A 25,946-nucleotide genomic window follows, 5' to 3' on the forward strand; every position below is an offset into this window, starting at 1 on the left:
CTCAAGCTCTGGAACACTCAGCTCTGCCTAAGTTACAAAATATGTTTCAGTGCCTATTGTCCAAAAAAAAATAGACATGAAGAATAAATGCTTCAGGTTTGCCCGACCAGACCAGAGACACACACAGCTGTTGCAGACAGCTACACTGAAAAAATGTAAGTGCTTCTTTTGTGTGAGACGTGCAAGTAAAAAACACATCTGACAAGCAGTCGAGATAGGGGATGTCTTTATGCCATAAGAAATATTCTTTATTGGCAGGCAGTAAGGCAGGGTGTCACTGAAGTCCAACTCCAGAATGTGTATTTTCATAGCAGTGGGCTTTAATTTTCAGGCTTATGGACTTCAATTATAGACTGTTTATTTAAAAGGATTTCAACCTTTTTGATATACTATCTATGGCTCCAAATTGTTACAAATTGCTCCTTTTAACATCAGTTTTATACCTTAATTTAAGTTGTTCTTTCTCTCTTTCTCTCTTGCAGGTATTCCAAATAACATTGGTCCAGTTAGTAAGTAAACACTTGCAAAAGAACTATATGAATGCTTGATGCTTTGCTTTGCCTATTGTGCCACCCTTCACCATACAACCCTGAACTTGGTGCCAAGTGTTCATTTCTGATTCCAATCTTCCTACGAAGGATCACTGAACAACTAACCTTTTTTTTTTTTTTTGGAAGACGGATAAGCAGTAGCTGGGGGATATATTGTCATGACGTGGGCATATTAATTTATTTTATCCAGACTCAACTCAACCAGATAACACTTGCCTGGCTCTGCATGTGGAATGTCATTTGTTTTTTTTTTCTCCTCTCTCCCATGCATTATAAATAAATGGCATCTAGACTTTATTAAAGTGCCAAGACCTCTCTGGCAGTATAAAGTCACAGGAGGTCATTTTAATATAAGCCGCAAGCACCTCAGCTGGTATTATCTTCGTCAACCAGTAGCCCCTCAGGAGGGGGAGGAAGAAAAGAGGTGCCATGTCTCAAGTTACCGCTGCCTGGAAGGCTGTGTGATGCAGGAACCGTAGGACTGTATTGAACAAGTCAAAGTGCATTCACAGCCTGGCTCAATTCTCCGTAATCTTTTTTTCTCATTGCCCTGTTCTCAGCTAGGATCCTCTGTCTCCCCGTCTGATCCTGGACCCACACAGACTGGCTGAGGGTTAAACAGCCATGCACGTTTTTCATAAACTGACCCTAATGATCAACTTACCTGTTAAATGATGATGAAGACAGTAGAAATTCAAATCATCTGTACTGTAACAGCAATACTTTTGAATCTGGTGGTCCACACCAACTCTTAAACACAAACTGGAATGACTGATGTGGTTCATGATGTTCATTCAAAATCAGCCAACTGATCTGTAATGAAATTGTATTTGTAATTGTATTGTATTGTATTTGCTTTTTTGTCAATAGTTAGATGTGAGGATCGATCATCGATGCTCCTCACATATTTGTCTGTTAAAAACGAAGCTGAAACCAGAACACGTTTAGCTTAATTTAGCAGAAAGACTTGAAGCAGCTACCCTGGCGCTGTTAAAAGGTTAAGACTCAGTTGCACCAAACAAGATTAATTTAATCTTAGATTAGTTGTCATCAGACTTTAACAAAACTCGGTTTAAAATAAGTAAATCCAGATTCAACATTAAGCAGAGCTCTGCTGCACAATTAAAAACTATTTTCAGTTTAGAAAATCCAAGTTTATTGACTTAACCCAAAGCTGAATAGAGTTTAATCAATATGAAGATGCTCGGTTTTGAAAATAAAATATAATAATATTAACTTCAAGTGCTATTGGGGGAGAGTGGGGGAAACCTTTGTCTGTACTGTATTCCTCAGCAAAACATTTCACTGTTTGCAAGCTAGCAACAAACTTATCAGTGGGTCACATTGTTTGCTAGTTATCGTTAGATAAAAAGTGAACAAATCGTTACATTCTTTGATAGCTAACTTTGGCTAAAAAGTTAACAAAACATTACATTTGCTAGCTAGATAAAAAGTCAGTTAGCCTAGTTATCTTACTTATGATGGCTCAGTAGACAAGCTGTAATTTCTCCACCTTTCAGGAAAGTTGTTGGACGAATTAATGGAGCTGCTTGATTATTTTGCTAAGTCTGTTTCCAAAAAGCAGCCATTTTAAAAGTTAAACATCCTCAAATGTAAGTTTAAATCAAGTTCAGAATGAAATTTTAAGGTTTAAAGTTTTGGTGCAACAGAATTAAATTTGGTCCAGATTTAGAGAAAAACTAAACTGAGGTTTAAATTTAATCTTTCATAACTTTGAAGTACCTTAAAACTGGCGCGAGATAATTTCAAGTTAAACCCTGATTTTATCTGGTTTAAAAATTTTCACCTCTTAAGCTCATCAATGAACTCATGTTCTTGTTTAGGTCACTGTTTCTCAACCGTGGTCCTCCAGTACCCTGCCCTGCATGTTTTAGATGTTTCCCTGCTCCAACACACCTGATTCAGATGATCAGGTTGTTGTCAGGCTTCTGCAGAGGCTTGATGATCAGCTGATCATTTGAATCAGGTGTGTTGGAGCAGGGAAACATCTAAAACATGCAGGGCAGGGTACTGGAGGACCACGGTTGAGAAACACTGGTTTAGGTGATTTAAAAAATGTCTTTATGCAAAGCTAAGCTAACTGTCTCCTGGTTTTAGCTTCATATTTAAGGGACAGACATGAGAGTGGTATCGGTCCTCTCATCTCAGCAAAAAGGGAAAATTCCTTAAATGTTTAACTATGTTTAAGCTGTTAGAAGTGATTTTCAGTATAATTCCAGTGCCTTATTTTCACTAAATATCCAGTTAATACCCAGGTATTACCAAGCCAAATTATGCACGCCAAGGGACACATGGACGACACATGCACTCTTGTTTTCATCATTTAAGGGCTAAGATGATCGCTGGGCAAGCTTCCCAAAACGTGCTGTGTGAGACACAGGGTGAAAACAGCTTATTCCCAGGTGGTTTTTAATTAGGCTTTAGCTTACGCAGGAAGTGAACACTGGTTGTAAAGTCTGATGCTATGTCATGAGTCAGAAATGGACATGTGGCCAAGAAGACCAAACCACCTCCCTCCCCCACCCCCCTCCGCATCTTCCACTGCTTGCCTCCCTCGCCACCTCCTCACACCTTTAGAAAGGACGCTTCCACTCCATGCACGGCCTGATGGGAGCTCGGAGTGTGTGTGTGTGTGTGCATGCTCTTCATACATGCTGTATATACATGCATACATATTCACACCAGTCCTCTCCGTCCCCATCCTAATGCCAGGCCAGACCATGTCCAAAGGCTGTCCTCAAATCCTTTACGGGGAGAGTGTGCATGCTGATAAGTGTGTGGTTGTGTGTGTGTGAGTGTGTGTGTGTGTTTGGGGGGCTGGGTGATGTAGAGAGGACACTCTGACAAACCAAAGTCTTCACTTCTCATCCAGATTGGCCCACAGGGATTTAGAGTTCTCACGAATGGCTGTCTTGTCACTGCAGCTCTCCCACAGAACCCGGGGAAACACTCAAAACTAAACAGACTGAGGAGGATGAGGCTGTTTTCAGGGCAAACACAAACCAATTTTATGACTTATTATTAATAAAGTAAGAATAAAGTGGACAAAAAGGGTTAGGATGTCCTTGAGGTTGTTAAACGGTATAGAAGGAAAGCTATTGTGGGTAAAAAAAAGAAAGCACTACACTTTTCATGTTGTTGTTGGAAGGTAATTGAATTCCTTATTGACTTTTCTCAATTCTATTTCAAGTTTATTAAGCCGGGCAGAATTGCCTAATGCGGACCATTAAAATGAAATTAATATTTTAAAAAACAATTCTGGCTCTGCAAGATTGCATTTCATTATGGGTATGGCATTGATTAAAATCCGTCACCACTCATTTAGCTCGCCTTACCTGAATATTCCCCGTAACAAAATAATTAATGGAACCCAGATGTGTGTTACATCCAATCAATTACCAACACAGAATAATTAAAAATGAACTTACTTTACCAATTAGGCGTTATAGATCCAGACAGTGCGGTTTGCTCATGCGTGTTTTATATTTTCTATAGTAATGCACCGTAAACATCATACATGAATTTGGTGTAATCCATGAACCCTTCCTTCTTTTCAAAACACTTCAGAACTCATGAACATTAATCAGTACATTTTTTAAAGGCAGTTGGCTATATGTCTGTGCAAACCATACAAATTCTACAAGGGATTTAGTGGAATCAACTCGTCTTTCCTCATTAGCTTAGTTAAACTTAAAATTTGTAGTCTTTCAGAACACTTCAGAATCAAACCGATGAGTTCTGCTTGTAGTCTTTTAACTTGAAATGATGAGTTGAACAAGTGTACTGTACAGAGTTCAGTCAACTCATTAAATGAAATTTCTAAAGAAACATGATCAGCATATTAGCAGACTTCCCAGCATGCACTGTTTGAGTATTAAAAGTCTGCTAAGACCCTCCTTTTTGTAATTTGAAGACAACATGCATGATGAGTACATGTGTATATTAGGAATGTAACTCCAAAAAAAGCCCACAATATGAGATTTATCATAGTATTTAACAACAAAGAAATATGACGACTTGCTTTTTATTGAATAATATATTTTGTGCTCATATAAAATATTTTTTTCTTTTTAACTTAAAATGCTTCTTCTTTTCTTCTTTAATAGAATAAAATAAAGCATGTGCAAATAATTTGCATGAATTATCTTTGGCAATGAATGCTTGAAAAATACATGTACAGTTAAAAAACAAAATCACTGCAGCAGTCAGTAGCAGCCCTTTTTTTTAAAATAAAATAAAAAGAAAAAAGAAAAATGATCATAGTTTAGTAAGGTATCAAGATATTTCTGTATTGTGATATCATGATATCCAATATATTGTTACATCCCTAGAGTGTATATATACGTGTATTTAATTCAGTCCTTAGACCCTTCAACTTACCCATTTCAGATTTAATAAAGTCACTGGGAGCAGTTTGAACTTAATATCTTCAGCTTATTGGACATGTTTTCTCAAGTACAACTGATCTTAACAGAGTTCAGTATCAAGTTTATTTGAGTAGAAGAGTTTATTCTTAAATTCAGTTTGCTTAAAGTTTTAAGGCAGCTCAGACACCAACTTTTTAAAGTAAAATCAAATAGTTTTTACAGTGTATTTTGTGTTGTCTCATAGATAAAATGTTCATGTCCTTGCAAGACAGGTTTTTTTGTTTGTTTGTTTGTTTTTTTGTTTGTTTTTTTGAGCAAACATCTTTGTCACAAAGCACTTAACAAAGGAACAAAAGATATAAACTCACATTAAAAAAAAAAAAAACAAGGCGCTCGACAGTTCATAAGATATAAGACCTGAGTTTGAGTGGTGATGTGGTGTGTTCCCTTTTGTTAAAGCTCTTTATTTGTTAATCTGTCATTTTCAAAGAGCCTCTCATCGAGTGACTCAAGCGACTTAAACCCACCGGAGATGTCGCAGTCGTCACCGATGCCAGAATCCCCAAGCAGGATCAATTGTGAAACATTTTTTGGGGAGATAAAAAAAAAAATGAAAGAAAAGGATGAGACGAGAGATACTGCATGATAGTCTTTTTGTTCAAGCTGTTTTGAAATCAATGAGTGGTAATGTTAGGGAGGGGAGGGGGGGTTTGAAAGTGATTGTCACAGTGTGTAGACATGCCAAGCTCAGAGCTATTGTATTATTTAATTCCAATGCATGAAAACAAAAAAGGGTTGAAGAAATTATCCCATGTGAGGAAAAAAAAGGCATTGTGCAGTCATATTCTCTGTTCACACATAGTCAGGGTAATAGGCTTCTTGCCATGACACCGCTGGACGTTAATTATCCAAGATTGCATGATTCATGGAGTCAATAGCGAAAGGACAGAAAGATCAAGTGAAGAGATGAAGGGGGCACGGTGCGGAAACTTATCCGTATTCCTCCCTTTGCTTGAGTCTTCTCCATTTCCAACCGCAAAGTATTTCCCTGACACGGAAATACCGACTTGTATGTAATTATGAGGTTATGCTACCCACAGCAGTCCGTCATTCCCAACAAGTCCCAACACCTGCCATTATTTATTCATTGTTATTCTTCCACCAGAAATACACTGTAATTAGATATTGATTACATAGTCGATGTGATGAATTAAACAAAATGCCCCCTAACTTCTTAATTTGCCATACATGGTTTAGGCTCGCTTGCATAAATCATGACTTAAATACTAACTTTAAGAGGGTTTTATCTTTGTTTTTTCTTCAGTTTTTCACTCATCATCACCATCGCCATAAACATACACACATGGAAGTCCATGGAAGTCACACGAATTACATACAACGTCCTCTCCAACGTCCTTTAACGGGTCTTTGGATGCATTCTCTTTGCTCGTCCATGTCAGCCCTGCCCCATTGTATTTGCTGTCTCCTGATTTTTACAGATTTGAGTCATGCTGGACATGTTCGTGTCTCCAGTTGTGTGTGTCCACAACCACGTAGTCCCCCCTCCCTTCCCCCCCTCTAGACTATCTGTAAAGTGCATCACACAAGTGCACATGAATAACTGCTGGTTTCTCTCAATTGCACGCAGTTCGGCAGAATGTCTCATCCCTAGGTGTCGCTAACCGAAAAGAAGGTAGGCATCTAAGAATATGCAACATTTTTTTTTTCATAAGTTGTGTTTATATAGTGAGCAAAATAACTCTTTGGTAGCTAAGAGTATTTGTGGGTAGTATCTTCCCCTTTTCCCAATCTTGGTTATTTTCCTGACAAATAAAAAAAAGCATCCTCAGCGTGCTTGTCTTGCTTATGATAAAGGGTTTTGGCTCCTTCAGCGGAGGCTTGTGTATTCATGGGGCACTCATGTTGCAACATGCTGCAGTGCCGTACATTATCCTCTCAAACACTCAATGTGCGCACTGTACATTTATGCACACACACTCGATTTTAATTAGGTGTAGAGCTTCCAGGGATTCTCAGTCCCCATCTTAGCGCATCAAGAAGAAAAGCAGGAGAGGTTTCACGGCGGTGTTTTTTTATGCAGATTGATGTTAGGCTCATCTCAGCTTAATCCATCGTGCAGATGTGATGTGCAGCCACCTCGCAAACAACTAGCACACAACCACTCAGCTCTGTGTTTCCATGACTGCAGCCAAGCGCACACATTGTACGTGTCAGGGGCTTATGTCACCCAGTACAATGGCAGTGGCCAGGCCCATTATTTCTTTTTCCCACTGTTTGTTTTATGACCGGAAAGGAATCGAGGGATTGATGTGCTCACTGCTAGCCAGTTTCCTTACCCACGCTCCTGTGCACAAATTTATAAGGTGAAAATTCTTGGCCGGCCTCCACTGAGGTGGAGAGTAGTTTGTCAGGGGATAGTTTCTGTCTGGGGAAACATACACAGAGGCTTGTGAATTATACAAAGCACTTGTTAATGAAATGAAGCATAAAAGAGGGACCATAATATTAGGATTGTTCGCCGTTGAAGGCATTTGTAACAGATGCTGCGACACGCAGCCAACTTCACTTGGCAATGTCACTCCTTATTTCCCAATGCCATCATTCATCATTATTGCGTATGTTTCTTTCTTTTTTTTACTGTTACATTTATTATTAAGCATGATGCTCAGTACTCTTAATTCTCTGACATTACATGTTTATCGTTTATTGCAATATCATGTTTTTTTTTTGTTGTTTTTTTCTTCTTTAATTTGTCTAGTAGCTCCTCAAGTTGCATTGTCCACTGCCCCTTCTGTCCACGTTGCAAACAGCAAGCGAGGTAGGAGCTCTGGAATTCATACATTGCCCCTCCCCCCCCAGATGACACCCAAGCCGTCTGACTGTATGGATGTTTCTGTTTAAAGGAGAAATATGTAATATATTTACAATACTAAATCATAAAATCACCATGATATATCACCAGAGATTAAAGAAACATGCTCAGATGAAATACAAAATCAACGCTACGGCCCGCATGTTATTAAGAGTTCAAATTAATGCCGAATGTTTGGTGGGTGTAAGTGTTTTTGAGTTTTTGCTTGTGTGTTTGTGAGTCAAAAGAAATCATTAACAATCTTTTTAGCAGGAGTAGATGTTTATAACAGTTAAAGTGAGCAATACGTTAGTGGGGTCTTGCAGGCAGTGAGGCAGACAGTCTCTGAACTCAAACTTTTGTTTTCAGGATAACAGGCTTCACTTTTTATTGACAGACAAATGACATAAACACTGCAGGCGACCTTCGAGTTTGCAGGCAGGGGGAAACAACTTGCTTCAACCATAGACCCTATATTAAATAGAGCTTCAGTATGTTTAATATAGAGTCTATGGCTCCAATTCGCTGTTTAGACTGCAATACTTACGTATTTCTCCTTTAACTGTAAGCCCCCTGACCCTTGTAGCACAAACCCAGTGCTAGAGTGCTCTGCGTCCATGTCTCCAGCTCCATGCTGGACTGATGGCTCTCACTGTACAGGGTACATTGAGGGTTCATTCGTCTATGGAATCGTTTCTAAACACTATAAAAGTCCCTTGGAATCGTATCTTTTTCAGTGCAAATAAAGTGGGTGCTTGAGACTACAACTATTTTTGGGCAACGTGTTTCCAAGACTGGAGACTTTTTATTCCCCATGCGTGCATGATTTATGACCTTAGCCTATTTCTGAAAAGGAGAGATTATTTGTCTTCTGAGAGTATGTATGTCTGTGAGACTGAAGCTTCGAATGTAGAGGATCTTAGCTTACACTTGAAGAAGACTCTTTGCTCTAGGTGAAAGGTAGAGTGGACTAGACTCCTGCTCCTTCATTTCCAAGCCTTGTCGGGTGGTTAGTGGCCGGACAGAGAGACCTGACCTCAATACAGATCCTTAATAACCACAATCCCTTGGACGAAAGCCCCATCCGCCACCTCCCCCCTATTCTGGATCCGTAAGTGGTCTTTCTGTCCAAGCGGCTGCCAGTGAGGCTTAAGGGTCACATCTGTCTGCGCTGTGACACATGGTGTCAGTGGTCACTCAGCGTGGCAGACTCATCCTCACTCAGAGAGAGCCGAGCTGGGGCTGCTCCCCTCCCATCCCTCACCCCTCAGGCCAGGGCTGCCAGTGAGTATCATAGACTGCTGCGACATGAGGTTTTTCAGTCCAGTTACAGTTCCATATATCTAATTCAGCATGACATAACACTGCATAGCAGGCAATGACACACACTCTCCCAGCTGCAACTCACCACACGCTCACTTTCTCTATTGACTGTTAAAGTTGGGTTGCAATAAGCCTTTAAAAACAATTATCCAGCCACTTTAGACTGTAAAAATAAAGTTGAGAAAACTCATGATGTCAACTGTATTCACTATTTTTTTGACAAGTTTTGAATCAAACTCAAACTGTTAAGTTTTGAAATAAGATGTTCTTCTTTTGTATTTTAAAAAATAGAATCTTTGAGTTTTAGGAAGAAATTAAATGTTTATATTTATGTTTATATTTCATATAAGTTTAAGTGAATAATGGTCTCCAATGCAACCATTTAATTTTCAAGTACCCAAATAATAACAGACTTGGTTCACAGCTCACTGTGAACAATTTTTGAAACAGAATTTGGGGGGTTTCTAAAACTCACAGATTCACGCAGGGGCAGATTTGGTCATTTCAGGGCCTAAGACAAGCACAGGCCCTCAACCTCACTCGTTCTCCCCCTTTTTCAGTCCTTGAATAAATAAGTCATGGGAAAAAAAACTTTTAATTATGGTGGATTGTGGAGGATGAATTAGGGAGTCTTACAACCTCCGGAAAGAAGATGAAGTCTGGTGCTACAGCAACAGATACTTCTGTATCTCTTGCCAGATGGCAGCACAGTGGCTGGCAGGCTGTGGCTGCGGTGGGTGTTTTAGTATCCTGCCTGTGGTTTTTTTTCCCTTTTTATAGAACTTGACTACTTTCTTCCTGAATCATATCTGCAGATGCACAGTAAGATCACTGAATATCCCAAGTTAGTGAGGAGGCCCTAAGACATAATTAACTGGCAAAAAAAATCTTAACCATGAGTTTATGAAGTGTTTTATGGAGCCCTTGGTAGCTTGAGACCTAAGACAATTGCTGACCTTTTCCTAATGGTAAGTTCCCCCCTCGATTCAAGTTTATCTAAAGAAGAAAAGTATAGGTTGGCAAAACTTGTTTTAGTTTATTTCGAAACATAAGAGTTAATACTCAAAACTTAAGTGAAGCCAGTTGCTTTGAAATTTTTTCTCAAGTTTCTTTTTTTTTTACATTGTGGAAATATTTGCTGATGAGTTAATAGTTTTTTGGACTTAGAATTCATCATGCATTTCATTACAGAGGGTTGTGATAATGAAGCGCCATTAAAAGTTTCATCTTCAAACCAGATCAACCATGCCATTCAAGAGATCAATTAGACAACAGTTCTCGAAACTCCCCAGCACCATTCCCTCAGTTCAAAGATCCATTTCATCCATGGTTTGACCTGCCTAACGCTGTGTGGTGTTCCCGATGTGACCGTGTCTCTGTGCCATCATTTTGGAGCCTTCCTCGCCTCATGTTGTGTTGTGCTTGAAGTGATGTGATCTCGATGAGTCCTACTAACGCCGTGCTTTTTTATGTGATGTCTTTTTCTAACTCTGGCTGTGGCCATGCCAGACTAATCATGAGTTACCCTCCCCTCCATCAAACTCCCCAACATCTCCTCCTCCTCCCTCCATCACAGCGCAGTCTCCATTTTTAACCTCGCATGCCATTGCGCCTCGCTCAAATTCTTGCTAACCCCACCGCCGTAGCACTCGCAGCAAGTCCAGCACTCTCTACCGCGTCTCTCTCTGTCTTTCTCTTTCTTTTTCTCTCTTCTCTTCCCTTCACACTTCCTCTCTCTTTGCAAGACTGCGAATGCTTTGGCCACTCCAACCGATGCAGCTACATCGAGCTGCTAAACACCGTCATTTGCGTGAGCTGTAAGCACAACACTAGGGGCCAGCACTGCCATCTATGCAAGCTGGGCTACTACCGCAATGCCTCGGCAAACCAGGACGATGAAAATGTGTGCATAGGTCAGTCCCCCATCCAGCCCTGCTTTCACACACACACGCACACACACACACACACACTTTCCTCGCTTCACCTCCTGTCTTTGACTCGTCACCTGAGAAAGTGTCACCTGTCACCCCCCGTCTGCTTCATCATCCGTACACCTTCCTGCCTCCATGTTTTTCAGTGGTCTCCACATCTTCCTCTTTTGCTTCTTCTGCTTTCACATAACAGTGTCACTCATTAACAACCTTATCAGAGTGGGTGTTTTGTTGGAGGACAGTAGTCATTCAGCTTTAGTTAGACACACACCAACTTGGTGGTTAAGTGATTTGCAGTGATTTCTTTCACGTGTGGTTTGAATATCTGCAAACTGATTTGTGGTATAGAGTGCTGCAGGAACGAGTCCCAAAACCCAGAAATGAGTTAGCATATTAGCACTTCCTGTTCCCTCCTCTGGAAGTCAAACATGTTTTTTGAGTTGGTTTTTGGTTATTTGCTTTAAATAAGGTCTGTGGTTAGCACAAGCTTAAGAGATTTTTATGCTAAACTCTACAACATAAGTATCATCAGTAAATACCCAACTCCTGAATATTGAAGCTTGACATGACAATTGCTAACAAGTGGCTAAGCTATAGTGGTTGCTGCAGACATTCAACATCAGGTCAACTCACATGACCATGGTGTAGTTTGTTTATAGCCCAATGTTAGCTTTTCACAACCGCATCTATGTGTCAGAAATCATTAAAAACACAATTATATTTCTGAACAATGTGTAAGTAAGTATGATATGTAAAGGTGTAAGTGTTATAAACTTTTGTTTGCCACAGAGCTTATTTTCTGCACTAATCCAAAATCATATTAAAACATTTGCTTTGGGTGGAGGGAACCAGAGTGGTGCTAACTTCAGGGTTGAACTTCATCATCCCTGCAGCACTATTTTGATTATTTCTAGCTGCTAGTTTGTGATGTAAAACATTACAGCTGGTTCTAATCCGCTAGCTTGTATTCACTGATATCGTATGATACAGTTGGTTTCTAGCTGCTAGCTTGTATCTAGGGCCATAGAGTCAGTCAAGAATGGATCTAAAGCAAGAATGATCTGATCTTGAGGTATAAATAGAGGAATATATGATCTGCACAAACTAATGGAAACACCTAAAATATGAAAAATATACAGGCCTACCTTAGCACTACTGAAACGGGCAAATGCTTCATTGTCAGTTATTGTTAACTGCACTGATAAAGAGAAGCTTTCTTCTTGTCATATTCTGTCACAATTTTCTGCTCAACTTCCCTTGCCATATTGGGAATTGGAAATCTTGCTGAAAGTTAGCAAGAAAAGCCAAAACATAGTTAAAAAGCAATTTGCCATTTTACAGTTATAGGTATATTTTCATACCTTGGTACCACAAGTCCCCAGAAAATATGCCAGACTTTGAAGAAAATTCAGGATTTGATCCATTCAGTCTGATAACATTTGGAAAGTCCAGAAGAGCTGCACGATTAAAGGATTTTCTCCCCATTCAAGGCAGAGCCGTGCTAAAACTAAGGTTAGTTGATCGACCAGTGATGCGTTTGCTCAATGAGCCACACAGTGCAGAAAAATTTCATACCTGGAAGTTGGCTTCATGCACCACTGAGCAGCTTTTATAGGCATGAATGGAGGTCCACCTCCAACACTGTATCAAGATCTCCTTAGTATATCCATGTGGTACAGAGCCAGACTAGCTCTTGCATATTTTGCAAAATGTCTTTTTTTTTTTAAACAACTGCTTAATATAGCAAGCAATTTTATTTAGCAAGTAGCCACACAGTGCTGTTTAAGAAACTGTAAATACATAAGATACCTAAATCTGCTCATTGGTGTTCAATTGAATATGACTTGTGAAGCCAGTGTCACTCTTATAGTTTAAATTAAAAGGCCATTTTAATCTGGTGTTTCTGTTATTTTGTACATGACCTTTATGCAGACATTCATACACTGCATCATCTGTTTTTTTATGTGTAAAAATGTGTGAAAATTGCATTTCACTTAGTTCCTAAGGCAATAGTTTGGTTCCCTATTGGATTCTTTAGCTAGCATGTGGAGTGTGAGTTCACAGCACTCAGTGCCAGGTGCATTTGTGAGTCCTGAGGGGGGAGTCTGACAAGCAACAAGAGTTCTGAGAGAAATGTCGCGGCGGAGTCACACCGCCAGTCAGAGGTGCCACGCAAGTGCATATGTCATATACATGAAATGGCCTCAGGAGTAGCAGCTGAAAGCCGTCACCGAGGCGTTACCTCGTGCCCAAACTCTCCGTCACCCTGCCTCTCTCTTACTGACCCCCCCGTTTGTCACTTGCCGTCACCTCTCTCCTCTTGCCTGACCCGCGGATGTCACTCGGGTGCAGCCACGTGCAGCCAGCGAAGCCACAGAAGGTGCAATGTGATGGTCAGGGGCTGTCAAAATAGGTGTCACTTTGACTGCAGAGTGCTCCAGTCGCCATGGTAAGCTAGAAGGTCAGTTGAGCGTAGGACACGGGAGACTTGACAGGTTGTTTTTTTTTTTTCATAGAGAAGGTTTTTTGTGTGTGGCTAATGACCATTCTCTTCTGTTAATTAGAGGCATTTGAAGATTAAGCACTCATTCTTGAAAATTGGGACAAAAGTGTATTTTGAAGGGGTTTTGACTTTTATTCTTCAATTATGCTGGAAAATAGATTTTAAAAGACCATAATCTCGGCTATTAAATCTCCTAGTTATTTTTTTTTTATTATTAAATGTAGACATCAGATGGAGGTGACATCTTATGGATTTGACAAAATGTTACAGTTTTTCTTTTCACAACATAGTCATAATGAATAGCCATTTCATGTTTTTTAAGTTTCTAAAAGCTCTATTAATGCTAATAAAAATACACATTTTTAAACTATAATCTTCAATTAGCTTTGACTTAGAGATGTGTAGAGACACATCTGAAAGGGTATAGGTAGGTATGGTATAGGTAACCCTTCTTATGCCTGATTAAATCTTTTTTTTTTTTTGTAAAAATCTGATGAAGTTGACAGAAATCTTGGAAACAACTTTAAAGGTCCAACATTTTCATTTAAAAATAAAATTTAAAACAAAGATTATGATAGCATCTTATACCTATGATATGAGTAGGTATTGTTAATTTTAGATTTTGAACGTTTTTAACACATTTTTAAATTGAAGCTGTGAATTCTTGGGACAACGGTGTTTTCTGGCACAGACCAAGTTTAGAAAGGAAAGAAATTAAAGCAAACCAAAACATTTCATAAATTATGTATATTTCATGTATATAAATCCTTAAATATCTACTTTTCACCAAAACATTGGTATTAGAGTGTTCATATTTAGTAACTAATACATTCTAATTCTTTTTTCTTTTATTTTCTTTTTTTGGGGGGTAGGACATGATTTGTCCCAATTCTCCAGAACAGGTGCATGCCATATTTTTGGACAATTCCTACCAAGGATCATTTGAAAATATGAGAGAATTAAAGAACATATTACTACAATGCCCATTTCAATGTGCTCTATGTATCCTCATTCCTCTGGAACCTTGACATTCACTTTTTGTCTTTGTGTCATGCCGTCATCCCTCTGATACCTGCTCTTCACATTTCCTGTCTCTTCTTTCCATCTTTCTCTATCTCTACCTGAATGAATGAATCAGATTTCAGAAAAGCATGTGCAGATTAGCCCATTTTGTTCATTTTAAGTCAAAGCTACTGATAATGCTTTGCATATTTGCTCATTGCACGTTGTATACCTATATAAAAGTAAAAGGATGTTTTAATAATTACAAATATGCTGTAATGAATACATGCATCTTTAATCAGCTCATTCTGTTCTCATTCTGTCTCCATTACAGTTGAAATGGTAGCATTCTTTTCTGTATGAGTCTTTAACTCTAGTCACATTTTTTACCAGTTAAAAATAATCAAGCGCCTTGTTGTAATAGCTTATAATTGAGCTCGAGGAATGTGGTCCGCGCTGTGAAAATCCTAGACGTGTGCCAGGAAGTCCACCCTGTTTCCAGCCTGTGTGTGTATGTGTGTGTCTTGTTTTTCCAGAGTGTAATTGTAATCCCTTTGGCTCAGTCAGTGATCGCTGTAATGGCACAGGATTTTGTATATGTAAGGAGGGCACTACAGGGCCTAAGTGTCAGGAGTGTCTGCCCGGCTATTTGTGGGACGATGGCTGCAAATGTAAGTAGAACCACAAACCTCCCCACGCAGCTCCCGGCTGTTCTCCCCCCTCAGCTCTGTCCTCTCTCTGCTATCTCTCTCTGATTTCTCTTCTCTCTCTGTGTGATTCCTCAGCTTTGGCTGGAAGAATGTGCTGCACATGCGCACGACTGCCCAGCTGCCTTGACAAATACAGATCTAACCCATAATAACATGAGCTAACCCAATCTACCAAGCCATTTGGTTCACTAACTGAACCTGCGTTTCACACTCACTGCGGCTGCGTTAACAATGTAACCTCAGCGGGCGCCCTATACGGCTCAAATAGAGAAAAAGCAATGGCATGGTGGGACGCATGCTGCTCGGTAACTCAGTTATCCAGCCATGTCGCACACCAACAAAACAACAGCTGAGTCAATATTGACTGCTTGACAGGCTGCCTGTGATCTGTTTGAGTAGCCATCACCCCCCTTGCCAGTCCACAGCAGGACAATGTCATCCAACACTAACATTTTTTAAAAAGAGAATGCAGGTCATTTTCAGTTCCAGCCCATTTATTACTGTCCACCGTTTATATTTCCCTCCGGTCATTTTGCAAAGCATGCCGTGTGGAGTCATATTTTTCAAATGTCACCAATATTTCATTGTTTGTTTCCAAGTCAAACTTCAGTGACAAACCTACAGGAGGTAGCCGTGATAAAGTACACGCCGCATGATGAAGGATTTCAACTCTTTGACAAAGAACTTTGAGATACAAAGCCAGCATTGCAAACACTGTTCATGCTGCACTTTTTTTTGACTAATGCATGTCTACTTTAGGGACGGATGATTCAGCCTCTTTGGAGTTCTCATAAAGCTCATTTATGCTAAACATTAAATGCGATACATAGACGGATGGAGTCTTCTGTCAGTACTTTGCGTTCATTTTGTGTCTATTTGTACAGATAAGATATGACCACATGACATGACGAAAATCTATTGTAAAATGACAGTCATTGTCAATTTGGTAGTGAAAAATTCTCTGCACTCTTGTCACCATGTATCTAATGGCTGCACAGACCACTGCGTCCTCTTTGGGATATCTTTCGACCCTCCTCTGGTTGGCCGTTACATCTTTTGAAATGGGCATATTAATTTCTACATGTAAAGGGGGCATAAATGAGCCTTTTCTCGGTCTGTGCACATGACTTATTGTCAGACCATCTAGTAATTGCTGCTAATTGGTATTTGACCACCAGATGACCCGTCTTTGTATCACTATTTGTAACTGAGATTAACTGTAGTGACATCTATTTGCCTACCTCCTGTAGCTCAACATTAATCTTCATAATGGTTAACAAAGGCATCCTAAATAAGGTGCCTCAACATTGTAAGGTGACATGATTTTGAGAGAGGGCTCCATTTCCTGATAGGAAGTGAAAGTGAAGCATTATGAGGAATGTCAGAAATTGGGGGAAAATTGTGTCTGCTTCCTATATGACATATTCATCCAGTCATATAGCCTGAAATATTTTCTGATCCACTCAGAAGTCTGTGAGTGTGACCAGTCATATGAAAACAACCAGCTCAGGAACAGCACCACATGTACTTTGAGAAAAGATAAACGACGGCTTCAAGTGTTTTGTGATGAATTATTCAAAGGAAAGATAGTGTCAATTGAAGGAAAATTTATTTCTAAGTATAAGCAGAAGAATGTAAAGAAGAGGAACCACTTGGCCATTGGCAAAAAAAAAAGTAATATTTTTTCAGTTCATTGATTTAAACCTGCAGTGGTTTGGAAAAAGGAAGAGCTACTATAATTTAAGCTAAAGATTTCTCTATGTTAAAATCGAACTGAACTGGAATAAATTAGGCAGCTATTTGTGAAATTGATCTAATCCTGGAGCCAGAGTTCTGTATTGTGGTGTTTATTTCTTAAGAAAACTGGACAAACACAGGCAATATCCACCTTTATACAGACTGTTATGAAAATAAATCAACCATGAAAGAGTGGGAAGCCTCTTGAATATGAAAGTGAATATGCTCAATTCTTCAGGTATTACATGATTATGCACAGGCTTTACAGACATTTCAAATTTTCCTGTCAAAACCACGATATATATAAACAATAAATAATCAATATATTATTGAACAATTATTGATCTATGGATATAAATTGGCAGATGAGAGGTTGTGATGTCAGTAACAGAACACAGATGTTTTTACAGGAGCTGCTATTTTCCATTGGTGTTCAACAGTACAAGGAGAAATCCATCATCAAAGAGTCAAAGAGACCAGAGTTTTCTGCTCTGACAGCAGCTGCTACAGTAGACCACAATGCACTGCAGCCACACAACTTGCTCTGCTTCGTCTACAGGGCTGTTGCAAGCTAATACTGATGGCTAGCTTCCTAGTGGCCAATTTAAGATATGTTGATATGTTGCATGTCCCACAGCAATGTCTTTCAGTCCTCTTTGAAATTTCGTTCTCTTTTCAAGGTAAAGGAGCCTAGTGCTAGTCTAGAAAGCTGAATTGAGATACCAAGCTTGCTCAACTGTCATTGGGGCAGAAAGTTAAAATGGGCAGGACACAGGACGGGCCAGTTATGATTTTTCTTTCAGAATCAAATTTCAAAGTGTTTGTTCACTCAAACGTCTGAAAATGTCTTTGCATTATCTTGAAATATTTGATGCAGTGTATGCAGTTTGACTCAAAAATGTCACTAAAGTCAGGTGCATTATGACTGAATTCAGTGTAAAAAGGAATAATCTGTTTATTTTTGTAATTCCTGACACAGATGGAAGTTAATTAAAAAGCACTGTTTTTACAAATATATTCAGTGTGCATAGTGTGAATGCACACTGTCAGCATGTTCATCTGCTACTGCAAAACAGGTACAGGTGAAGGCATAGGTTGGTATGGCTCACATCCCATGTCGTCTAATAATGAATGCATGCACAGACTCTGGGGCATTACTTGCTGAAACACTGAGAATGCTGAGCTGTACAACAGCAGTAATTAAATGTTAACAAGTACACAAGGAAAGTAAAAAAGAAAGGGGGAAAAAGTCAAACAGATGGGAAGTAATTCAGAGCACAGAATGGATCAGAAGTTTTATTTGTCAGATTAGCTATGAAGCGGTCATTAGAAAGCCAAACAAACATTATGTGTGAGAATACAAGAAAGATTGTGACCAGCCAAGCCACCGTTATTTGGTGCTGAACGGAAGAGCCAAACCAAGCACCAACCAAGTTGCAGTACATCATCCACCAGCTCCACACTGTTGCTCTGGTTGCAAAAAAAACCCAATATGGCAACCCCCATAATACCAAACTCAAGACTTCAAAATGGTAGTCCAGAAAACAATCAATGACATCACGGGTGATTTGTACTTGGTTGGGTCAGACACACCCAGACCTTGGAGACCGCTGTTCTTGTCCCATGTGAAACAAAAACTTGAGTAACTAACATACTTATTACTTTAACCAAAACCATGATCTTTTCCTAATCTAACCAAGTAGTTTTGGTGACTAAACCTAAGCAAACTGTGACAGAACGTTATTTGATGACAAAGGTCTGGTCTGGACTCCCCAACAGTCATAGAAAACCGTGACATGTATCATCTTGGAGTCATTGGCAAACAACCTATTCCATCGTTCAGGTATAAGGATGTGTTGCTGTGCTGTACATTTATAGAAAGCATGATGAGAAAGAAAGAGAAAAAGGAGGAGGATGGCGTGGTGTTATATTTAGTCCTGGTGAAGAGTTCACTAGGTTTTACACTCTACTACACCAACAACCTGCAAAGATGAAAGCCCTGACTGCATTGCATTCTGGTGTGCTGAGGCTACAGTGGAGCTGCCTCTTCTATGGATTTCTTCATGTTGATGTTCTAGGAGCTGAAAGCTGAAAGCTCTTGCAATAACTTAAAAAGACACCTTTCCATGGGAATTAGAAAACTCTAGCTCTTAACAACAAATGGGTCCAAGCTGTATTAAGGTGAAATTGTTCTCACGTTGGCTGCACAAAACGAGTTTAAAGTGGGAAACACCTGAAAATAATGCCTGCTGAGTAATGCAGAGTTATTCCACCACTGAACTAGTTTGAAAACTTTTCATTCTTGACCTTCCCTTGCCTCCCCGCCGCTGCAGTATTTATGTGCATGGACAAGACTCTATCTGCATGCAGACTGAAGAATGCAATTAAAACTCAAATCTCTCGTCAAACACATCACAGTCCCAGACAGGCACACCTAGTTCATCGGTCCCCTCTCTAAATATTATCACTCATATCAAAAGCAAACGCTACAAATCTTGTCATTTACTGCCTGTGCTGGCTCTGTTTACATGGCGGAGAAACAGTTAATGTGAGAGATTGAAGAGAGATAAGGTGCTGAGCTCTCAGAATAATTCATCCGACCCCCAATTGAGTTTTCAGGATTTTAGCACAACTCTTCATTCATCTTTATAACACTCATCTGTAGAGTACTAGCCGTAAAGTAGCACTATAGCACTTGTTTTTGGTTACAACCGTTCCCCTGGACCAAGGACCAAACAAATGGCACTAGGATCAGTTCATAACCCATAATGCCCTGTGCCTTTGCTTTTTTCCCCTTAGGTTTTGATCTCCCCTTCAGTGTTAGACTTCCTTTAATCTCATCGCCTCTTCTATAAATCTTTAACAAACTTGTTATTGATGTTCCTTTTAAAAATCAATATCTCTGTTTCATTTTGGCCATTAGCATTGCTTAATTGGCAGCCAATGAAGCTCTTTGCCTACAGGGGTCGGCCATTACACCTGAACGTTCTTTGAAGTCAGACGAACTTGCTATGCAGTGTCGAGCATCATGCAGGATTAAATTATTTTTTTAGGTAGTGGTTCACCTTAAAATGAAAATTCATTCTGTGTCTAGATGTAAACATTATATACACCAAGCTAACGAGGCCTGCTGTCCCTCGTTGGAAACTCGTGAATGACCCTTTAAAAGTATCTCTTCCAGTTCTAAAAGAAAAGAGCCATTTCAGTGCACATGTTGCTGTATTAGGGCTTAGCCTACTTTCTGGAAGACAGTGAACCAGTTAAATTGAGGTTAAATGCAACCTGAGAAGAGTATCCGTGTCGCTGAAGATAACTATCAGGACCCACACAGCTACTGTTTGCCATAACTTATTTCTAAACTTACTTAACTGAATTCATATTCACCGACATTATGCAGTTGTTTGACACTGGGCTAATAGCTGTTTGTTAGCTACTAGCTCAAGCTAGCAATAGATCAGTGTAGCTAGTTGCTGCTAAAAGTAGTTAAAGTTTGACGCTGACATGGATATAATACTAGTTCTTGACTTACCCAACAATATGGACCAGTATCATTACTGAAGGCTACTCAAACTTTTGTAGACTTTAATAAAACAAGTCAGGGTTGTTTTGTCTTCCAAGTCAGAAAATGTCAGGTGGAAATCAATTACAGTGCAATTCAAATAACATGCTGTTCATCTGTCACATCCTCTTTAATCTTTAGATGAAGTTGAAGCCTGCACATTTCAAAGCTGCCATCATTTTGCATCTCTTGCATAGCTTAAGCATACCTTTCAGGTCGCTCATGCTGTAGCCTGTTGCACATGGTTGACCTTGGGCTGGTTTTACTTTGAAAAGGAATGCACACACAATGATGCCTCACACATCGCTCAGGTTTCGTTTTATGATACAGTTACAGCACAGAGAGAATGCAAACCAGTTTGAATATCCTAGAAAATACGCCACATGTTTCTATGTTTATCATGAAAACAAGGTGGGATGAGATGCACGAGATGAAAGGTCACAGTCTAATTTAAAGAGTCTCTCCCGTGTACTGATCACATCAAGGCCTCTTGGTGAAAAACAGGATTCTTTAATAATAAACTTGGTAAAATCTTGGTTGGAGACATTTTTATGACCAAGTTCAGCTGCGTCATCATGATGAGAAAGTAACCAAAGACTTTCCAAAGAAAGAAACAGTTTTTTTTATAGCAGTGGCTGTAGTTTTATATATTGACTCATTACTTTAGTTTCTGCTGAGTGGTTGAATTGGTCATGAAATTGATATGTCAGTTGGAGAATAAAAAAAAAAGGCAAAGAATAGAGTTCAGATGTCTTATTTGGATCTAGTTGTGCATGGTAATTGGTGAGCTGTGGCCTGAAGCAAAACTTACTGAGCCAAACAGCAGCTCCCTTTTCTCCAACAAAACAGACGTGGCACAAATAGGATTCGCAGAGTCAATGTTTCTTAACAAGCCTCCCATCAAAGCCCTATTTGGCTATTCCTGGGAGACAGCATGCATCCAATCCTGAGTATTAGGAGAGAGGCCTGATATTTGTTATTGTGATATTTATGTCCCATAGAGTTCATAGATTGCTCACCACATTGTTTTCCACTCCCATAAAGGACTGAAATGGGCAGAAGTGGCCCCTGTGTTTATCACTGTTTATTTGTCTCTGTTGGTTTATTAGTTTGTGCGGCGCTGCTTTGTTTGCCTCCAGCTTGCTTGACAGCTTGCCTCCACTGGGAATAGAGTGGCCTCGGTGTCCCAGCTCTAAATATACACCAATTTTCACCTGACGTTCAGTTTGTCTAAAGTCACTGTTGTTTGGGGGAAAGCCTTTCAGGCTTTGAGGAAACTGTGGATTTCTGTGCAGTAACTGATGAAATGGAGCATAAATTAACTTTGCTGGAAATGATTAAGAGGGAATTTGCTCACACTACATACAGAATTATTATATTTACATACAAAACATTAGTTTAAAGTGGTTAGGAGCTATCTATAAATATTTTTGGTCTTGTTATATACAGTTTTTATTCAACTGTATGCTATATTATTACAGGAGGATTTTATATTTTTATAGAGGTTATATTTTTTAAATTTAATCTGCACAGTATAAATATGTGAAAGCACTGTATATAAGGTATTATTAAATTCCTGAATGTAAGTTTAAACCTTAAACTAGGATGGTAGGTGTGATAAAAAGCCCTTTAAACCCATGATCTGTATAATCATACAATTATGCCATCTTTAAAATTATTTGTATTATTATGTGTAGAACAATTCATCCATTCCTGTGGAAAATTAACATCTTTTTTTGATACTATCACTGGGGGCGCCAAAGGTAGAAATTATGTACAAATTGTGTGCTTTTACATTTACATTTACACTTAAGTTTACTAATGTGATACATTCAGATTTTACCTGATGTAACATGAAAGTCCTGCCACCTTTTTACTCTGTTCTCCAGTAACAGTTGAGCAACCTTCCTCAGTCCACTTTCTCTTTTTCTGTTTCCTGTACTTAGATATGCTACGTGATGAGCCTTATTTTTCCCCCCAAAGACAATACCCCCCTGATCCCGCCCTACTGTGCTGTAATTGACTACAACTACTGTTTAGCAAGGAGGATGTCATGGTTTAAACACAGGACATCTCTTCCAAAAGACTAGGCTTTGCGTCCCATGTGAAGCTAAATGTCACTGTAAACTTATTTTTAGAAGGTCACTTATTATTTTCAGTTTTTTAAAATTTATTTTCAGTTTTCAGTTGCAGTTTAGTTAGGTCCAGGCTCAAACACTACATGGGTCGGTTAAGGCAGAACACCTGTGTGGTTCATTTTAGGCAAGAAAATGTGGTTGGACTTAGTCTTGCAAAACTACGCGCTTAGGTTTGGACAGAAAAACTATTTGCATAGGTTTTTGAAAAGATCATGGTTTAAGGTTAATAAATAGTATTAGGGTGGGACTAGGCCAAACAGTCTCGGGGAAAAAATAAAAACTGACTTTATGTAGCCTTTATAGATCTTAACCATCTTTTAACCATCATTAAAATTTGGTTTTCTTTAGCCTAGTACGTACTGTAGCATGTCGACGTACAGGAAATAAAAAAGGTGAAAGAAGATCTTGGTTTCAAAAGGGGCAGGACTTAGAAAGGGTGCAAGCAGCACAGAGTTTGTCTTCAAAATTATATATATATATGAAATACATAAAACTTACTATTCGTCAAGGGTATCTAGTATATTGCATCATGAAATATTGAAGCAATAGCTCTACATTTGGAAAAACATCTTTATTTGCTTTACTGCAGAAATGACCATATTGATACCACTCTTATATCTGTACAGTAGCCTAAATATGAAGGTGTAGGCAGCAGCAGATTAGTGTATAAGATGACAATTTGCCTTTTTACAGAAGTTTATGTGCCTATTTGGTACTGTTTATTGTGCTGTGAGAAGTTACCGGGCACAGGATACCCCATAGAACAACAAAATACCATTTTTACACTAAGGATTTTGTGCAGATTAATCAAACTTATCATAGAGTGGTATTGATCTTCTCTTCTAACAAGATGGATGAAAGCAAATAAGTGAATTTCCCAAAATGTCACACTACTTGTAGAAGAGTTCGAAATTCATTGAAAATGTGGTAACACTTTACTTGAAGAAACATTTTTGTGAGTTTGAGAGTATGAGAACATTTTATTCAGTATTTATGGGACAACTGAGTAGCTAATTAAATATGAAACTGTTTCTTGTGGCATTTGATAATGAGCACTGTTATAATATGCTTTTGATGCATCACAGTAGACTTCAAGTAAAGTGTCACCTAAAACTCTCTTGCATTTTTGATTCTCACTCCTCTCTCCTGTCTCCACATTGCTCCTACCACAGCCCGGGTGTGCGACAACGAGCTCCAGCGCTGCCAAAACGGCGGAGTGTGCATCAACAACGTCCGCTGCAACTGTCCCGCGGCCTACACGGGCCTGCAGTGCGAGAAGCGCCGCTGCGAGTCAGAGCTGGGGGGCTGCGGGGGCCCAGATTCGGGCACAGCCCCGCTGACGCCCCCGTCCTCCTCCGGGCTGCTGCTGCTGCTGCTGCTGCTGCTGGGCTCGGCGCTGCTGAGAGAGGCCTCCTGCTGGCCCGCCGTGCTCTAGAGAGACCCGTGACCTGGTGGGAGCGATAAACTCCCCACCGCCTCCGCCTCAACCTTCCCACCCCACCCACCCTTTCAAATAATCAAACCCATTAAACAAGAACAACCATGAGCTTTCTGGACTGTACTGTACTGAGCTTCTCCGCCGCCAGACTCAATGGACACTCGCGCTGACGATAAAGGGAATGTGCCAGGAAAATGAGTGCAAAAACTTTTCATTTAATTTCAAAGAATATATAGAAATGAAAAAACATATACTTCTAAAAAAAAATGCCAGATATTATTAAAAAAAAAGAGCGTTTGCCTAATAAGAGTAAAATGAGCAAAGAACAATGAGCCCCCCTCCCCGTCTAAGCCATACCAGGTACTTGAGCTCCTTCCAGTTTGAGAAGGGATAACTGAAGATGACAGACTCGTTCACTTCCTCTCTTATTGCCACGGCAACAACAGCTGCGACCAATCAGCTCTTGCACGAGCCGACAGCGGCCGCCGATTCCACTCCCCCCCCCCAGGGGGACGCTTCTACGAGTTAATGTTGGCTGGACTGATGCCGAAGAAATCTCAAAGAACGGCAAAAGACTGGCCTCTGAGACATAACCGTTATACTTCACCACAGTGACAAACAAAAAGAGGAGAAAACAAACACAGGAAGCATTCTTTGCTGTCAGTGCATTGTGGATAGAAGGAAATCTGTCCGGACTGCCACTTTGTGACACAGAAACCTCGCCCACGTCGACCCCCCCCCCCCCCCACCCCTCCTCTCTAGCTTTCTGTCTCTCCTTCGAGCTCTATCTCATCCTCCCTCCTGTTCATCCTCCCCTCCCTCCCCCTCTCCGTCCTTCGATCCCCTCGCCATGCCGCCACAGACCTGTGCTTTCGTGAACGTTACTCTGTAAACCCTTGTTGGTTGAAAGATTCTTTTGTCCGATGTTAGTGATGCACATGTGTAAGAAGCCCCCCTCCTTTTTCCTCTTCTCTTCCAAAAAGATACTCCAATAAAGCTGTCTGATTCTTTTTCTATCTTAGAGCCACCACTGCTGCTCCCTACGATCATGGTCAGAGGATAGTTTTCACCCGAGCAGACGAGAAGTGCATAGAAAAACCATCGGTGTATTTGCAAGTTCTTTTCTCGACAGAGCAAACAAAAAAAAGAGTCATGTAGTCCTTTTGTATCTTTGCCGAACTGTGATTGAAAAAAGGCAACCTTTAATGTATCTATTTAAGACATTCAAATGCGGAAGCAATTGTTTTATGGTTTTTCTTTTCTTTTGATTTCCGTTTCTTTTCATTCACTTATTTTATTTGTTAATATTACTTTTAGTTGTGCAGTTGATTTTCCTTTGTATTGGCAACGTGCTGGCATCAAAGAATATCAGTTTACATATACAGTATTAATAAAGTGTAATAAAATCCCACCAAAGGACATTATAAATGTTTTGTTCTTGCTTTAACACTTGAGAATTTAAGTGAATAAAAGTTTAAAAATTAAACTGTGTGATTTGTTAATTGCAGGTACCTACATAATTTAGTTGTTTTTTCTCAAAATGTGAGATTTACACTTTTTTTTTTAACACTGCAGTATAAAATCGTAGTGGAAGTAACAACGTCATGATTGTGTTTTTGCTCCTGATCCTGATCAGAGTCTTTTAATATTGATATCTGCCAACCAAATCCAAACCAATAGTAACAAGTCCATCATTTCTTTCCTCAAAAGAACCATGTGATTCAGCAACATTTACTGTGAAACTAGAGACAATGTCCACTTGGTACATTGCCAATTGATTAGATCAAATTAAGT

General features: G+C 39.6%; 1 protein-coding gene across 8 annotated transcripts in view; it reads left to right on the forward strand.

Moving 5' to 3' along the window:
* The window catches only part of ntng1a (netrin g1a), a 147,354-nt gene extending 121,716 nt beyond the window's left edge, over nucleotides 1-25,638 (forward strand). For 2 of the 8 annotated variants that reach the window (XM_084746936.1, XM_084746935.1), the window contains exons 5-8: nucleotides 483-509; nucleotides 10,880-11,047; nucleotides 15,107-15,241; nucleotides 23,887-25,638. In XM_084746936.1, coding sequence (XP_084603062.1) covers nucleotides 483-509; nucleotides 10,880-11,047; nucleotides 15,107-15,241; nucleotides 23,887-24,149 — 593 coding nt within the window. In that variant the 3' untranslated portion in view covers nucleotides 24,150-25,638. Of the gene's footprint in view, nucleotides 1-482; nucleotides 510-6,587; nucleotides 6,633-7,718; nucleotides 7,779-10,879; nucleotides 11,048-15,106; nucleotides 15,242-23,886 lie in introns of all 8 variants that reach the window. The other 6 variants (XM_084746942.1, XM_084746938.1, XM_084746939.1 and 3 more) reach the window with 6 other exon arrangements.
* The last annotated feature ends 308 nt before the right edge of the window (nucleotides 25,639-25,946 follow it).

The sequence above is a fragment of the Lutjanus erythropterus genome, chromosome 21 (genome assembly GCF_056507025.1).
Source record: "Lutjanus erythropterus isolate fLutEry1 chromosome 21, fLutEry1.hap2, whole genome shotgun sequence".
NCBI classification, from domain to species: domain Eukaryota; kingdom Metazoa; phylum Chordata; class Actinopteri; order Lutjaniformes; family Lutjanidae; genus Lutjanus; species Lutjanus erythropterus.